The 14,425-nt window shown below is 42.8% G+C and overlaps 1 protein-coding gene across 1 annotated transcript; it reads left to right on the plus strand.

The window, feature by feature from the left end:
• Window positions 1–1,133: 1,133 nt before the first annotated feature.
• On the plus strand, window positions 1,134–9,623 carry LOC113013698 (uncharacterized). The gene is made up of 12 exons (XM_026154832.1): window positions 1,134–2,802; window positions 3,126–3,243; window positions 3,610–3,724; window positions 3,804–3,991; window positions 4,153–4,225; window positions 4,465–4,665; window positions 5,017–5,120; window positions 5,303–5,373; window positions 5,458–5,611; window positions 5,899–6,024; window positions 6,149–6,296; window positions 8,678–9,623. Exons 1-12 carry the CDS (start codon window positions 1,224–1,226, stop codon window positions 8,792–8,794), a joined length of 2,994 nt encoding a protein of 997 aa, XP_026010617.1. The 5' UTR covers window positions 1,134–1,223; the 3' UTR covers window positions 8,795–9,623.
• The last annotated feature ends 4,802 nt before the right edge of the window (window positions 9,624–14,425 follow it).

Genomic DNA, 14,425 nt, shown 5'->3' on the forward strand with positions numbered 1-14,425 from the left:
CATAATTTACATGCCAAATAAGGGTAAAACCTGACCAGCAGTTTGTTTTGCTGGGATCTGTATTCGTCTGTTTTGCTCATTGAAATGTGTTACGATCGAGAGTAGGAGCTAGCTTAGCTCGCCACATCCTAGAGTAGCTGTTAGCTTTGTTGTTTTCTAAACTTAAGGCACCCTCTTGTAACAAAAGTACACCACGGCTCCTGTATATTTGAGTTAATGTGTTCGCAGAGACAGTTTGATATGTTGTCACTGTTATTGTCTAAAGTTAGTGTAATAACCTATAATAATTCTGATCGCTCTGCAATGTTGATGTGGAGATTTCCACTACACAGATACGCCATTAGTATATGGTACAATACTGGAATGTTTGCTTTATCAAACGATGTGTGAAAAAAAGTGTGATTTATAGCTCTTAGTAACAAACAACAGAGATGACTGTTTAGATTTTTGTTTATACTATTATTATACTATTTTAGTTTATTCTGATTTTGGGCTTTGGGAATGTGAGACAGAGATGTTAAGAAGTTTTTGCAACCTGTTGTGAACACATGAATGTGTTTAAATAAAGATCTGGCAGAAGCGAGAGAGGAAACACACTACCTGTCGTCCATCTCATAATTTATCTGTTTTTTTCAGAACCAGACATAATCTGTCAGCCGCCCTCTTGCTTGGGGTGTGTTACATGTGCATGGTGATGTTCACAGGTATCCCAGAGTGCCGCTGTTATTAAAGTATAAGGGCAAAACACATAGAGTAACGGCGGCGGTTAGCCCGCGCCTGTCGCACCCCCTGATTCTGGGTACCAATTGGCCGGGGTTTCATCGGCTACTGGGGCAGTACGCGGGGGTGCGATCACGACCGGAAGCGGGGTGTAGCGTGTGCGCGGCATGCAGCGGTGACGCGGGGTCGTCCGACACCGACTCCGGGGGGGAGGAGCCGGCGGGTCCCTCACGGGACGTCCCGCCGGCCCCGGAAGTGTCCCCCATGGGTGATTTCCCACTGGAGCAGTCTCGTGACGGCACCCTACACTCAGCCTTTGACCAAGTGATGGCTATTGATGGTCACGTGGTGCGCCCTGAGGCCGCGCAGACCTACGTTTCGTCTTATTAAATGACCGATTATATCGAGTGAGTCGTGACACTCAGACAGAGGAAACACACACCCAGTTGTTGGTGCCGCAGGGCCGCCGGGAAACGCTTTTCCAGGCGGCCCACTATAACCCCATGGCAGGGCATATGGGCTATGAGAAAACTCTGGAGCGAATAACGGCCCGATTTTATTGGCCGGGCATCCGAGCGGATGTGCGCCGCTGGTGCGCGTCCTGCCCGGACTGCCAACTTGTTAACCAGCCGGCCATACCGAAGGCGCCGCTGCGCCCTCTCCCCCTCATTGAGGTCCCGTTTGAGCGCATCGGCATGGACCTCATCGGGCCGTTTCACCGGAGTGCACGCAGCTACCGCTTTGTGTTAGTCCTGGTGGATTACGCAACGCGGTACCCGGAAGCAGTTCCGCTGCGCACCATCTCTGCAAAGAGTGTGGCGCAGACACTGTTTCAGGTCATCTCCCGAGTCGGAATCCCGAAAGAGATACTGACTGACCAGGGCACGTCGTTTATGTCTCGTACACTGCGGGAACTGTACGAATTACTGGGCATTAAATCTATTCGGACCAGCGTCTACCACCCTCAGACTGACGGGCTGGTGGAGCGGCTGAATAAGACTTTAAAGTCCATGATTCGGAAGTTCATTAACGAGGATGAACACAATTGGGATCACTGGCTAGACCCTCTGTTATTCGCAGTGCGGGAGGTGCCCCAGGTCTCCACGGGATTTTCTCCCTTTGAACTGCTGTTCGGCAGGAGGCCACGTGGGGTGCTCGACCTGATTAACGAAAGCTGGGAGGACGGTCCGAGCCCCGCCAAAAATGAGATTCAGTATGTGTTGGACCTGAGAGCAAAACTCCACACTTTGGGGAGGTTGTCACGGGAGAATTTGCTCCAGGCTCAGCAGCGTCAGCAATGCCTGTATGACAGAGGGGCTAGGTTCAGGCAATTTTCACCGGGAGATAAAGTGCTTGTATTACTCCCTACTTCCAGCTCAAAGTTGCTCGCCAAGTGGCAAGGACCCTTTGTGGTCACACGGCGAGTCGGGGACGTGGACTATGAGGTCGCTCGGTCGGACAGGGGAGGAGCCACGCAGATTTATCACCTCAATCTCCTCAAACTGTGGCGAGAGGTTGAAACCGCTTCTCTGGTGAGCTTGGTGAAGGAGAGAGATGAGTTGGGGCCTGAGGTGCCAAATTCTATCATTCCCACCTCCCTCCCTTGTGATGACCATCTCACACAGGCCCAGAGAGCGGATGTTGTCGCGTTGCAACAGCGTTTTGCGGACGTGTTCTCTCCCCTGCCCGGCCGGACGTCCCTCATCGAGCACCATTTCGTGACGCAGCCCGGCGTGACGGTGCGTTCACGGCCCTACAGGCTCCCGGAGCATAAGCGAAAAATCGTGCAGAGGGAATTGGCGGAAATGCTGAGGATGGGAGTAATAGAAGAGTCGCACAGCGCCTGGTGTAGCCCCATCGTTCTGGTGGCGACAAAGGATGGGTCTATACGGTTCTGTGTCGACTATCGCAGGGTGAACGAAGTGTCACGCTTTGATGCCTACCCCATGCCTTGGGTCGACGAGCTCCTGGACCGGTTAGGCACGGCCCGCTTTTTCACGACACTGGACTTAACCAAGGGCTATTGGCAGATTCCCTTGTCTGCCGAGGCCAGGGAGAAAACGGCCTTCTCCACTCCGTACGGTTTGTACCAGTTCGTGACACTTCCGTTTGGCCTGTTCGGGGCCCCGGCCACTTTCCAGCGTCACGTCTAAGGACCTCAGTCCGTCTGCATTAAAGTTACAATGCTAATCTTACAAACATGTATGTACCACTTTCAACAAGGTACAAGTCAGAAATGTTAGCAGTTAGATTCACTAATAGTAATCCACAAGAAGGTATTTAGTTTGTTTATTCTGATACCTGAAACATTGGCCTCAGATGTGTTTTACAAGGAAGTTGTTTTATTATAACTAACTTTTTATAGGAATTTGATATTTTACATTTTGATTGGTTGTGTTTAACAGGCTTGACTGATAAGATGCGGGCTGATTTCAGCATCATGAAGGACTTGAGTACCCACACCAGACTGACCCCAGAGCAGAGGGAGGGACGCCTCAACAGATTTATCACTAATATACAGAGGTAGGTGACAGTCACTAGTATAATCACAATCAGAATAGAAATAAACGGATTGTTTTGAGTTATTGCCTAGGTGGTCTTTAATAGCTAGGCAATAATATATAAAACAATGATTTAGTGTTAACACTGGACTTGTCACATCTATACTGTGCTTAAGAGGAGAGGTGATTTTTGAGGCATATATTTTCAATTGATTATGACAATTAAAGCTCTGATTTTTTTTTTTTTTTTCCCCTAGAAGTTGTCTTCATCTCAGACACACTTTGGGTGTTCTGATAATATACTCAAAAGTTGACTGCAAATTTCTTCGTCATTATGTTCTGTCTGTAAGATTCCTGGCTTTGATTTACAGCTTAAATTATTTCACAGGAACGCTGATGCGCAAGCCGAGTTGGATAAGTGGGGACTCAGCTTTGATAACCAACTTCTAAATCTGGCTGGCAGAGTCCTCCCTGTGGAGAGGATTTACCAACGGTCAAGATCGGTATAATTTCTTCTTCTCAGTTAATTAAACAGATACATTTAAGGGCTCGTTTAATATGTTTAATATAATTATCACATAGTATGACTACAACCCCTGGGCCGCTGACTGGGCCAAAGAGATGCGTGGATTAGCTGTGATAAGCGCTCCTCCCTTGAACAACTGGCTCCTCTTTCACACCCGTCGTAACAGCAATGAAGCCAGTTCTCTTCTACAGAACCTCAGCAGAGTCTCAGGCCCACTGGGAATCACCATGGGAAAACCTGTCATGTGAGTTTAGCATTTTTAAGTATTTCTGCAACACATTTTTTTTTTTATCACAATGGACTGTCATGTATGTAAAGTGAAATTTTTGACTGTAACACTTGTAGGTTTTTTTTTTCTTGTCTTTTAATTCACAAACGTTATCGTGCATCCTTGTTTTTCTGTAGGATACAGTATGAAGATCATCAGGAGTCTCTCCTCGCAGCCCTGCGGCACAGTGTCGGACCCCAGATAGAGATGGTTGGTGATGTGTGAAGTGCACACACTTGTACATTTACTTTTCAGTTTTCAGGTCTAAAATGTTTTTTATGAACCACATTTGCATTTAAATGCTCGAATTGTAGCCATTTTTTTTATAACTGACAGAAACTGCAGGTCAGTGTATTGTAGTTATGTCACAATGCATTTTTGTCATCAGGGATCTTAATTTCGACGTTTCCCAAAGCGGTACCAGACCTCAGGGTGTTTCTGTTTGTTAGGTGGTGGTAGTCCTCCCCAACAACAGGAAGGATAGGTATGACAGCGTTAAGAAGTTCCTTTGTGTGGACCGCCCCACTCCCAGCCAGTGTGTGGTGGCCCGTACCCTCAGCCGACCTCAGGCACTCATGACTATAGCTACAAAGATTGCTCTGCAGATGGCTTGCAAGATGGGAGGGGAACTCTGGAGTGTGGAAATCCCTGTAAGTCCCGCACAAACTAAATACTTCAGATGTCAGAGATTAAAGTTTAAGGTGTTTTGGAAAGCAAAGAGTAGTAACTTTTGAATTGATTAAACTTTCTGGTGCTTTAGATGAGAATGTATTTTTTTTTCTCCTTTCATCCAAAACTGGTTTGATTGGGTTCACAATGCCTCTGACTGTCCTTGGGATGACTTCTTAAAAATAGATCCCCAGTTTGATCTCTGGAGGTGCAGAAATCATCTATGGTTCTGTAGCTGTCCAACATTAAGAAAAAGAAAGAAAATCTGCTAAGTCATACATCCGGAGCTACCTGCTGTGGCAACCCCTTGTGATATTGTCATGTTTGTGCAGCTCAAACAGCTGATGATCGTGGGCATCGACTGCTACCATGACACCGCTGCTGGGAAAAGGTCTATTGGTGCTCTAGTGGCCAGTCTCAACCAAAGCATGAGCAGGTTGGTTTCTGTAACTGAGGTGGGAATTCACACTGGGAGCAGTGCAATGCTCTCGGTTATGTTCAACATGTGCAAACAAGGCCTCACTTGGCGTTTTGTGTGTGTGTGTGTGTGTGTGTGTGTGTGTGGTTTCCCAGCCTTTAAATGCAATAGTACAGTTAATGATTCAAATGTTTTTCAAGGTGGTTCTCAAAGTGTGTGCTGCAACACAAAGGTCAGGAGATCATGGATGAGCTGAAGAAGACTTTGAGTGGCAAGTTTCTTTTGTCATTTCAAAAACTTTTACTTTTAAATACACAGAGGATCTCAGAAACTGTCTTAACACTTTGTTTTCCAGCTGCCCTGAAAGAGTATTTGAGGTTCAATGGCTGTCTGCCTTCACGCATCATCGTTTACCGAGACGGAGTGGGGGATGGGCAGTTGCACAGTGTGGTGAACTATGAGGTTCAGCAGATCATGGACTCCATCAAGTCAATGGGGCAAGACTACAAGTGAGTTTTTACATCTCCAACAGTTATGGTGTTTTTTAAATCTCTAAAAACCGTTGCCCTCAGAGGCAGTTAAATTTGCACTGTGGGGTTATTGATAATACAAATGGTCATACATGATTCCTTCCTTTGATTTGAGAATTGTAAGGACAGTAAAGTAAAATGACTGGTTGGAACATGGACGTTTTTGTAGTGCTGTTAGTATTTATTCCTGAGCATCTAAAGAACAAAGTTGAGATTATTTAGTAGAAGTGTCAGGTTTTCCCAGAGCCTCTGTCTTTTTGTTGTAGCCCAAAGCTGAGTGTGGTGGTGGTGAGGAAGCGCATAAGCAGCAGGTTTTTCGCCCACATAAATGGCAAGGTGTCCAATCCTCCTCCTGGCACCATCATTGACGCAGAGGTCACCCGGCCAGAGTGGTACGTCTTGTTTTGAGGGGGACGGGGTTTTTGTTGGTTTTTTGTTTTTAGCTGTTAACGGTCTTTTGATATTTACATAGGAGCAGTTGTATTGTGACAGTACTGTTGCACGTTTGTTTTCTAGGTATGACTTCTATATTGTGAGCCAGGCTGTTCGCAGTGGGAGTGTCTCACCAACCCACTACAATGTCGTGTATGACACCAGTGGACTCAAGCCAGATCACATGCAGCGGCTCACCTACAAGCTCTGCCACATGTACTACAACTGGCAGGTAGGCTGGCATCAGAGTGACCTTTTTGAGTAGAAATCTTTCTACACTGAAAATGTTGTCTTCATCTAAACCGGTCATAATCAGGCGTCTTTCTCCTCAGTGTTTTTAAGGAGTTTTCATTAAATGATGACGTTTTTGAATGATCGACTCTAATTTAAAAATTTACAAAGCAATACAATTTAATTTTAATGGAGGGAGAATATCAGTCAAAAATCAATGAGTGATATAATTATTTGATCCCCTACAACCCAGCCAGAATTCTGACTCAAATTGGCAAATTACAATCAATGAGTTGAAGAGTGTCTAATTATAAAGCACACCTGTCTACAGAATCAATTTCTTCAATTAATTATATTTTTCAGTAATTGAAAAAGAGCTGTCAAAGGACAAACGGGGAATGGGATGTAAGAAGGTGACAATTACTGGTGCAATTATCTGGAAATATAAAATGACCATCAGTTGCCCTCGGTTTGGAGCTCCACATACGATCTTTGCTCATGGGGTGCACAAGAAAGGTGGTCATCAGCACAAAACTACATGCCAGGAGCGTGTTAGAGATCTGAAGGCAGCTGGGACTACGGACACCAGGAAGGCACATGACACACCCATCTTAAGTTCGCCAGTGAACAACTAAATGATTTAGAGAAGGCTTGGAAAGTGCTGCGGTCAGATGAAACCAAAATTGAGCTCTTTGGCATCAGCTCAACCCGCTGTATTTGTAGGACAAGAAATGCAGAGTATTGCCAAAGAACATGATCTCTGCAGTCAAACATGAAGGTGGAAACTTTGTACTTTGGAGGTGTTTTTCCGATAAGAGCACAGAAGACTAAAGGTGGGTCCGAATTAGGGCTGCCACAAACAATTATTTTGATAGTCGACTAGTCACCGATTATTTTTGCGATTAGTCGACTAATCAGATCATGCATCCATTGGACGTAAAACGTACCGCTTATTGCACCAGCAGCATCTGCTCTTATATAACTATCATTAGTTTACAGCTTTAAGTGTTTATGGTATGTGCTAACTAAAAATAAAGACTAGATGATAGTTTATTAAAGTTTAATGAAATCTGCAGATTGTTTCGGTGGAGTATAATAAACTCAGCCGTTGCTCCTTGCTATCTAAAATATAACAGGACACCGGAGTATATTCTCGAGCATCTCACACTCCTGATAATCAGCTGTCTGCTTGATGTTTATTCAGCTGTGTAAAAACTATAACTTTAATCTCAGCCAAACCGATTTACTCAGGAACAAATAAAATACTAAAACAAAAAGCTAAACGATAACATTTTTAAGTTATCTAACTGATTTATATATGTTTAACCTGAGTAGTGAAAGACGGCATTGGGTTTGAAAACGATTTGCCGGGAGTCCGGTGTTCTCACCGGCTCTGGTGAGCCTTGAACCCCGGCTCGCTATCGAGCTGGTGGGTAACAGACTTCTCCGAAAACGTCGGAGCGCTTTTGAAAATACGTGGTGTCTTGATAAACTGAGCAGATATTTGAAGTTTACACAGCTACATTCTCGCCTGAAAATATGTTAAACGTTTATTTTGTGACCCAGAAAGAATAATAAGAGTAACATTAAAACTAACTAGCTGCCGCCATTGTTGGAAACTGAGCAGGGCTGCGCTACGAATTCTGGGACAAGGCTTCCTCTTCTTCAAGGTTTAACGGCAGCTGGCATCCTTGTACATGCAGTGCTGCCATCTTCTGCTTCAGTCCGTTATTACACCCTTAAATACTATTACTTATTCCTGCGTCTTTTGGGATCTTACAAAGCTTCAAACGACACATCAACTATTAAATTAGTCGTCGACGATTTTGATAGTCGACTAATCGTGGCAGCCCTAGTCCGAATCAGTCTTCCAGCATGATGATGACCTAAAACATACCGGCCAAAGAAGTAGTACATTAAGGTCATTGAGTGGTCTAGTCAGTTTCCAGACCTCAATTGTATAGAAAACCTGTGGAGGGAGCTTAAGCTTTGAGTTCCCAAGTGGCAACTGAGAAACCTAAAGGACTTAGTTTCTGTAAAAAGGACCGGGCCAAAATCACTCCAGAGATGTGTGCAAACCTGGTGACAGACTATACGGCTGTACTGGCCAAGAGTTCCTTCACAAAGTACCCACTTGTGTTTTACTTGTGTATCAAATACTTGTTTCACTCAGTGACATGTGAATCCATTCATAACTCTGATATAATGGGTTTTTTTCTGTATTTGTTAAAATAAAACTGCCATTAAAAATTAGACTTCATTTCTGTGTAAGTGAGCAAACGTATAAATTCAGCAGGATCAAATAATTTTCCCCGACTGTGTAAATGTCACTGACTTTGGCATTGTGTTGGTCATGCCTGATTGTTTTTCTTTGTGCTTTAGGGGATCATCAGAGTGCCTGCTCCCTGCCAGTACGCCCACAAGTTGGCTTTCCTTGTGGGTCAGAGCATCCGCAAAGAGCCCAATATGAAACTGGATGACCAGCTTTTCTACCTTTAATGGCTCATCTGTGAAACAGCTTATGAGGAGAAACAACTCGGTACAAAGATGACCGCAAAAGGCTGTAATTCTAAATCAAAATCATGTTTCCGCTGTCAGTAAATCTTCCTTAGGATGACAGAGTCATCGTAGATCCAACTAAATGCTTTTCCTGTCATTTTAAGAGCTGCTGCTTTTCTGTTCTACTTTGTGAAAACACAGAATACTCACATGTAGTATGAGGAAAACAATATTAAACCAGTAACACAACAGTGGGAACTTCTGTGCACCACACAAAAAAAACAAGTTAACTAGAAACACAGAACAACAAAGCAGTTAGTCCAGGTTTTTTTTTATTGCCCCGATTTACAACAACAGCCATCCCAAGTTGTTTTATATACTAAAGACCCTGCAATACAAGAGAGTTTGACTTTAACACTTTGTCTACTCAAGCTTGCTCTCTACTTAGTACTGAAATAAACAGACTTAGGTATTCTGTCATAAATGTAAGTAAGTTTGCATGTTTTTAGGAATACAGTAGATGTGATTTGCCTTAAAATACCATTTTTCAGGGAAATGTTGTTGTGTGAGTGCTGTCCATACTGAAGGCTTGATTTAAGTTTAGGTTAAGGTAAGCAACAGTATGTAAATGAATCTCAAGAAAGTAAATGGAAGTCAACATAAGAGTCCTTGGAAGTGAGAGAAACGCACTGTGGGTGATCATGTACAAACAGCTGGTCCTTTCAGCATTGCCCCTCCTCTGGTTACAGTGACTTCATCTTTGGGTTGTAGCCTGGTTGGCCAAGTGTATGTTTGCATATAGACCATATTAAAGAATGTTTGCTGTACATATCTGTGTGTGCAGTCTGTCTTCTGCCACCTACATGTACTGGGGGTTTCCTGACTTGATTGCTCATACACATTACACAGCAGAGAGTGGGCAAACCAGCCACCAAGAACTAGAGATGGACCGATCCGATATTACATATCGGTATCGGTCCGATACTGACCTAAATTACTGGATCGGAGAAAAATAAAAAATGTAATCCGATCCATTAAATATCACGAAAGCACCTCACAAAACTTGCAACACGCCGTAACTCACCTCAGAACGTTAGCACGTCGGAGCAGTATGCATCACGTGATAGAGCGGCTGTGGCATGCGGGACCTGTCGGTGGTCTGGATAGCATGTGGAGCTTCACTAGCAACCTGGCATTTCATCTCCGACAAAGTTATCCCCGAGAGAAGTAAAGCAAGTGTGTAAGTCCATCTCTGAATGTTTGTAAAGCATTCCTGCGTTAAGCTTAACAAGCGACTGCCTCTCGCTCTCCGGCTGCTACTTCAATCGTGAAATTGCTCAATGATCAGCTGATCTGCTTTTCTGTCGCGAGTCCATCTCTCGTTTGTTTTTGGCCCACTTTGCACCAGAAAGAGGAAACCAGCGGCTGAACAACAGCAGCACGTTTAAGCTTGATAAGCTGTTGTTAGAATTTATTTAATATTACTTTCTACACCAGGATCTTTTTCTACGTAGCTGACGCTGGTAACTGTGCAGGGGCAGATCTAGCAAATCAGAATCAGAATACTTTATTGATCCCTGGGGGAAATTATTTTTTGTTACAGTGCTCCATTTTAAACCAACATTAAGACAAGACAGACAATACACTAACTAAGAATAGTACAATATATACATATATATACATACATACATACATAAGTCACTCATAAATAAATAGTTGGAAAAGAAACGTGTAGCTGTAGCAGCAAACAGTGTGTTAAGTGGATGCGTTGTACAGGGAGATGGCCACAGGCAGGAATGATTTCCTGTGTCGTTCAGTGGTGCTTTTCGGTAATCTCAGTCTCTCACTGAACGTGCTCCTGTGACTGACCAGCATGTCATGGAGTGGGTGGGAGGTGTTATCCAACATTGTCTTTATCTTGGACAGCATCCGCCTCTCCGACACCACCTTGAGGGAGTCCAGCTCCATCCCCACAACATTGCTGGCCTTACGGATTAGTTTATTAAGTCTGTTGGCATCTGCGACCCTCAGCCTGCTCCCCCAGCATGCAACAGCATAGAGGATCGCACTGGCCACAACAGACTCATAGAAAATAGAAAATTTAGTAAATAAAAAGTTTAGCCAGGGGGGCCGATAGGGCATTAACTGGGAAAAGGGGGCACAAAGACATACTTTTCTTTCTTATTCTCATTTAAAATGTCGAGCTTTTAATAAATAATTATCTGACACCCAAAGTTTTAATTTGATGTAAAATGAATAGAAGTCAATTACTGTATATAGTGACTATTAAGTCTAATATATATACCCTAGTAAGCTATAGTACATTTTACTTTGGGAAGGTACCATCTGTGCAGTCTGCAATTTTGTTGAAGAAAGATGTTGAATCTATTTAATATTTCTTGAAAAATAATTGATTTCTGTGCATTTTTTTTCACACTGCATCAAATTAAGGTTGATTACGTCGATTAAGCATCATGAGGTGGAGCGTGATGGAGGTTCCCTATTTTTTATTTATTTATGTTGTTGCTGGGAGTTGGAACCCTATTAGTTAGGTTGCTTAATATTTACGCTAAGTACTCTTTAAAATACCAGAATAGGGAGGATGGTGTAGGTTTAAGTTTATTAGATTGATCAGTATTGCTGAACTATGAATTATTTTTTTTTGCATACAGGTATAACAGAATAGCTTTAGTGTAGTTGTTGTTTTAAACTTGAGTATGAACTTGCAGACTTGCAAAATGCAGCAAGATATTTTAAAAAACAGTTTTGTTGATTAAAAAACACTATATCGGATTCATATCGGTATCGGCAGATATCCAAATTTATGATATCGGTATTGGACATAAAAAAGTGGTATCGTACCATCTCTACCAAGAACACACTGTTCTGTGGTCCGTATGTCATACACACACACACGGAAGGAGCTATGATTAAAGGCTTTGGTCTGCATAAACACCAGCTCCATTAGACTTCTGAGACATCCAACCCTTTTATATCTCAGCTGCTGTCTGTCCAGTTTGTCCTGCATGCTTCAGTTCTGCTCTTCACTCAAGAGTCTAATTCTTAAACTTCTCAGACAAATTTGTTAAAGGAGCAGTTTTTTGAAATCAGCATAGATAACTAAACTAAAAGAGGAGTAAGCATATTAACTGGGAAACAATTGCTCTTCATTTTACGTTAAGAAATATGACTGTAACATGCCTTAAGCTGTTTTTGTATCTGCCCTGTACTTTTCTAGCCTTTTGAAGCCATAACCATTTGAATAATTGTCAGGAAAAAAAACCAAAAAAACAAAACAACATTCAGAAGACTCACTGTCACCAAGCAATCACTTGGTGACAGTGAGAAGAAGAAAAAGAAAAAACTCCTTTTGAACAGGAAGAAACCTCAGGTTCAGTGAGAGGCAGCCATCTGCCGCAACCGACTGGCAGTGAGGGGAGGGAGACATGACAGAAGACAGATTAACCAATAGTGTGCAGTTTTCCTTCTTTCCCCAATTTTCCCAATCTGATATTCCGGGCAATATATTAGATTTACATTTGACTTTTGGACCATTTCACTAAGATTCCAAATACAATAAATGTTATGTTCCTTTGATTTTAACAGTTAATTGATATTCTTTAAAGGGGAAATTAGTACCCCCTTTAAAGTAGGAAAGTAGATATTGAATCCTTCTAATGTGCCTTTATTTCTCCAGGGAATGACAAGCCTATGAAGGGCTTTCGTCAGGAAGACCTGGTAAACCAGGATCTGATCACAGAGCTGAGGAAAGAGTTTGGCATGACCTACGAGGAGTTCTACATGGTCCTCACAGACACTGACATGAGAGTCAAGGTAGAGACTTACTCTTTCTAAGCAGTATAGGAGGATTATGTGAAGGCTGTGGCTCTATAGTGTAGTGGTTTGCACATTTGCCTAACAGTGAAAGATCCCTATTTAAGTACCAGGAGGAGGAAAAAAAAATCCCTTGACAGCTGTGTCGGGAAGAGCATCAAATACGCCAAATTAAACACAAGTATACCTGTTGTAGTGACTTGTGAATAATTTAATTCAGGTTTAGGTAAATAGGGCCAGACCACAGTCACATCAAGGCATGTAAAATTGATAATAAAGGGGCAGCCAAAAGTAGCTAGTATGTGATGGGCAGCCCCATAACAGAATGGCCGTGCTGTGTAGATCAATTAACTTGTTGAATACTTAAATTAATGCGGTGTGAATTTGGAAAGCATGTAAGTCAAGCTGTTTTTTCACTCTAAAATGTAAAGATGTCCCCTAAATGAACCACACACACTCACGTCTTGATGCATTCTCAATCATCCAGGAGATGATTGGAGATTCACACACACTCACATTTTTGTTTTGAAAAGAAGAGTTATAAACATATACTCACTGAATGTGACGTTGTCAAGGAAGAAGGTGGTGTGGTGAGCTTTTTTGAGAACTGTGGTTTCACGCTGTGATGAAATTCTTAAACGTTACATGTTTTTGGGCAGCTCTTATATTTCACACCAATTTCAAGTCCTGTTGGAGGGACTTGGGAATGCATTACTGTCAATCAATATCCTCTCAAAGAGCCATATAAATATACAGTGGGGCAAAAAAGTATTTAGTCAGCCACCGATTGTGCAAGTTCCCCCACCTAAAATGATGACAGAGGTCAGTAATTTGCACCAGAGGTACACTTCAACTGTGAGAGACAGAATGTGAAAAAAAAATCCATGAATTCACATGGTAGGATTTGTAAAGAATTTATTCGTAAATCAGGGTGGATAATAAGTATTTGGTCAATAACAAAAATACAACTCAGTACTTTGTAACATAACCTTTGTTGGCAATAACAGAGGTCAAACGTTTACTATAGGTCTTTACCAGGTTTGCACACACAGTAGCTGGTATTTTGGCCCTAGTCTAGTCTAGTCTACCCTCTTCCTGACCAAGGATGGGATGTTTGCCTTCGTGCTTTTATGTTATATGACCCTTTTGACCACACACACACACACACACACAGTATTCTTTGTTCACATGTATACCTATGTAAGATGCTATATGTTAATGACCCTATGCATATTCATGTAACCACAATAAAAGGAGTGCTATGGGGAGCCTGGCTGAGAGTCTGACAGAGGTCAAGTGGTGGGACGACACTTGGCTCCAGGCAGATCTCCCTCATGCATGAGTAAACCAGAGCCTTGTGTCTTGCTTTTTGCTGCGTAGCAGATTGTCTGCAAATTACCTGCAAATTAGGGGCATAATACTATAAATAAGACTTTGCCAGTGTGGTTCTTTATCACAACTGATCAAGATGGCAAAAGATTATCTGCTGTGAGGGCCATCCAATTGATTTTGGAAAAGAGAGGGGCTTCGGATGATGATGTTGACAAAGAGGTTTCAGAATATTTCACATTTCTGAAAATTCAGAGTCTGACAGGGACTTTGAAGAAGAGGATGAGGTTGAGCACCATTTAGTAACAAAACGAAGACGAGCACCCCATCTGCTGCCAGCTCCAGGACCAGAACAAGCCCACCAGACAGCAAGTGAAGAAATATGGATGTCAATAACTGGTGAAATTGAATGGTCTTCTTGCCCAAGAAATGAGCCACCCTGCAGAGCTGCTACTGGCCAGGGCCAAC

Source organism: Astatotilapia calliptera, chromosome 20, assembly GCF_900246225.1.
Source record: "Astatotilapia calliptera chromosome 20, fAstCal1.2, whole genome shotgun sequence".
Taxonomy (NCBI): Eukaryota; Metazoa; Chordata; class Actinopteri; order Cichliformes; family Cichlidae; genus Astatotilapia; species Astatotilapia calliptera.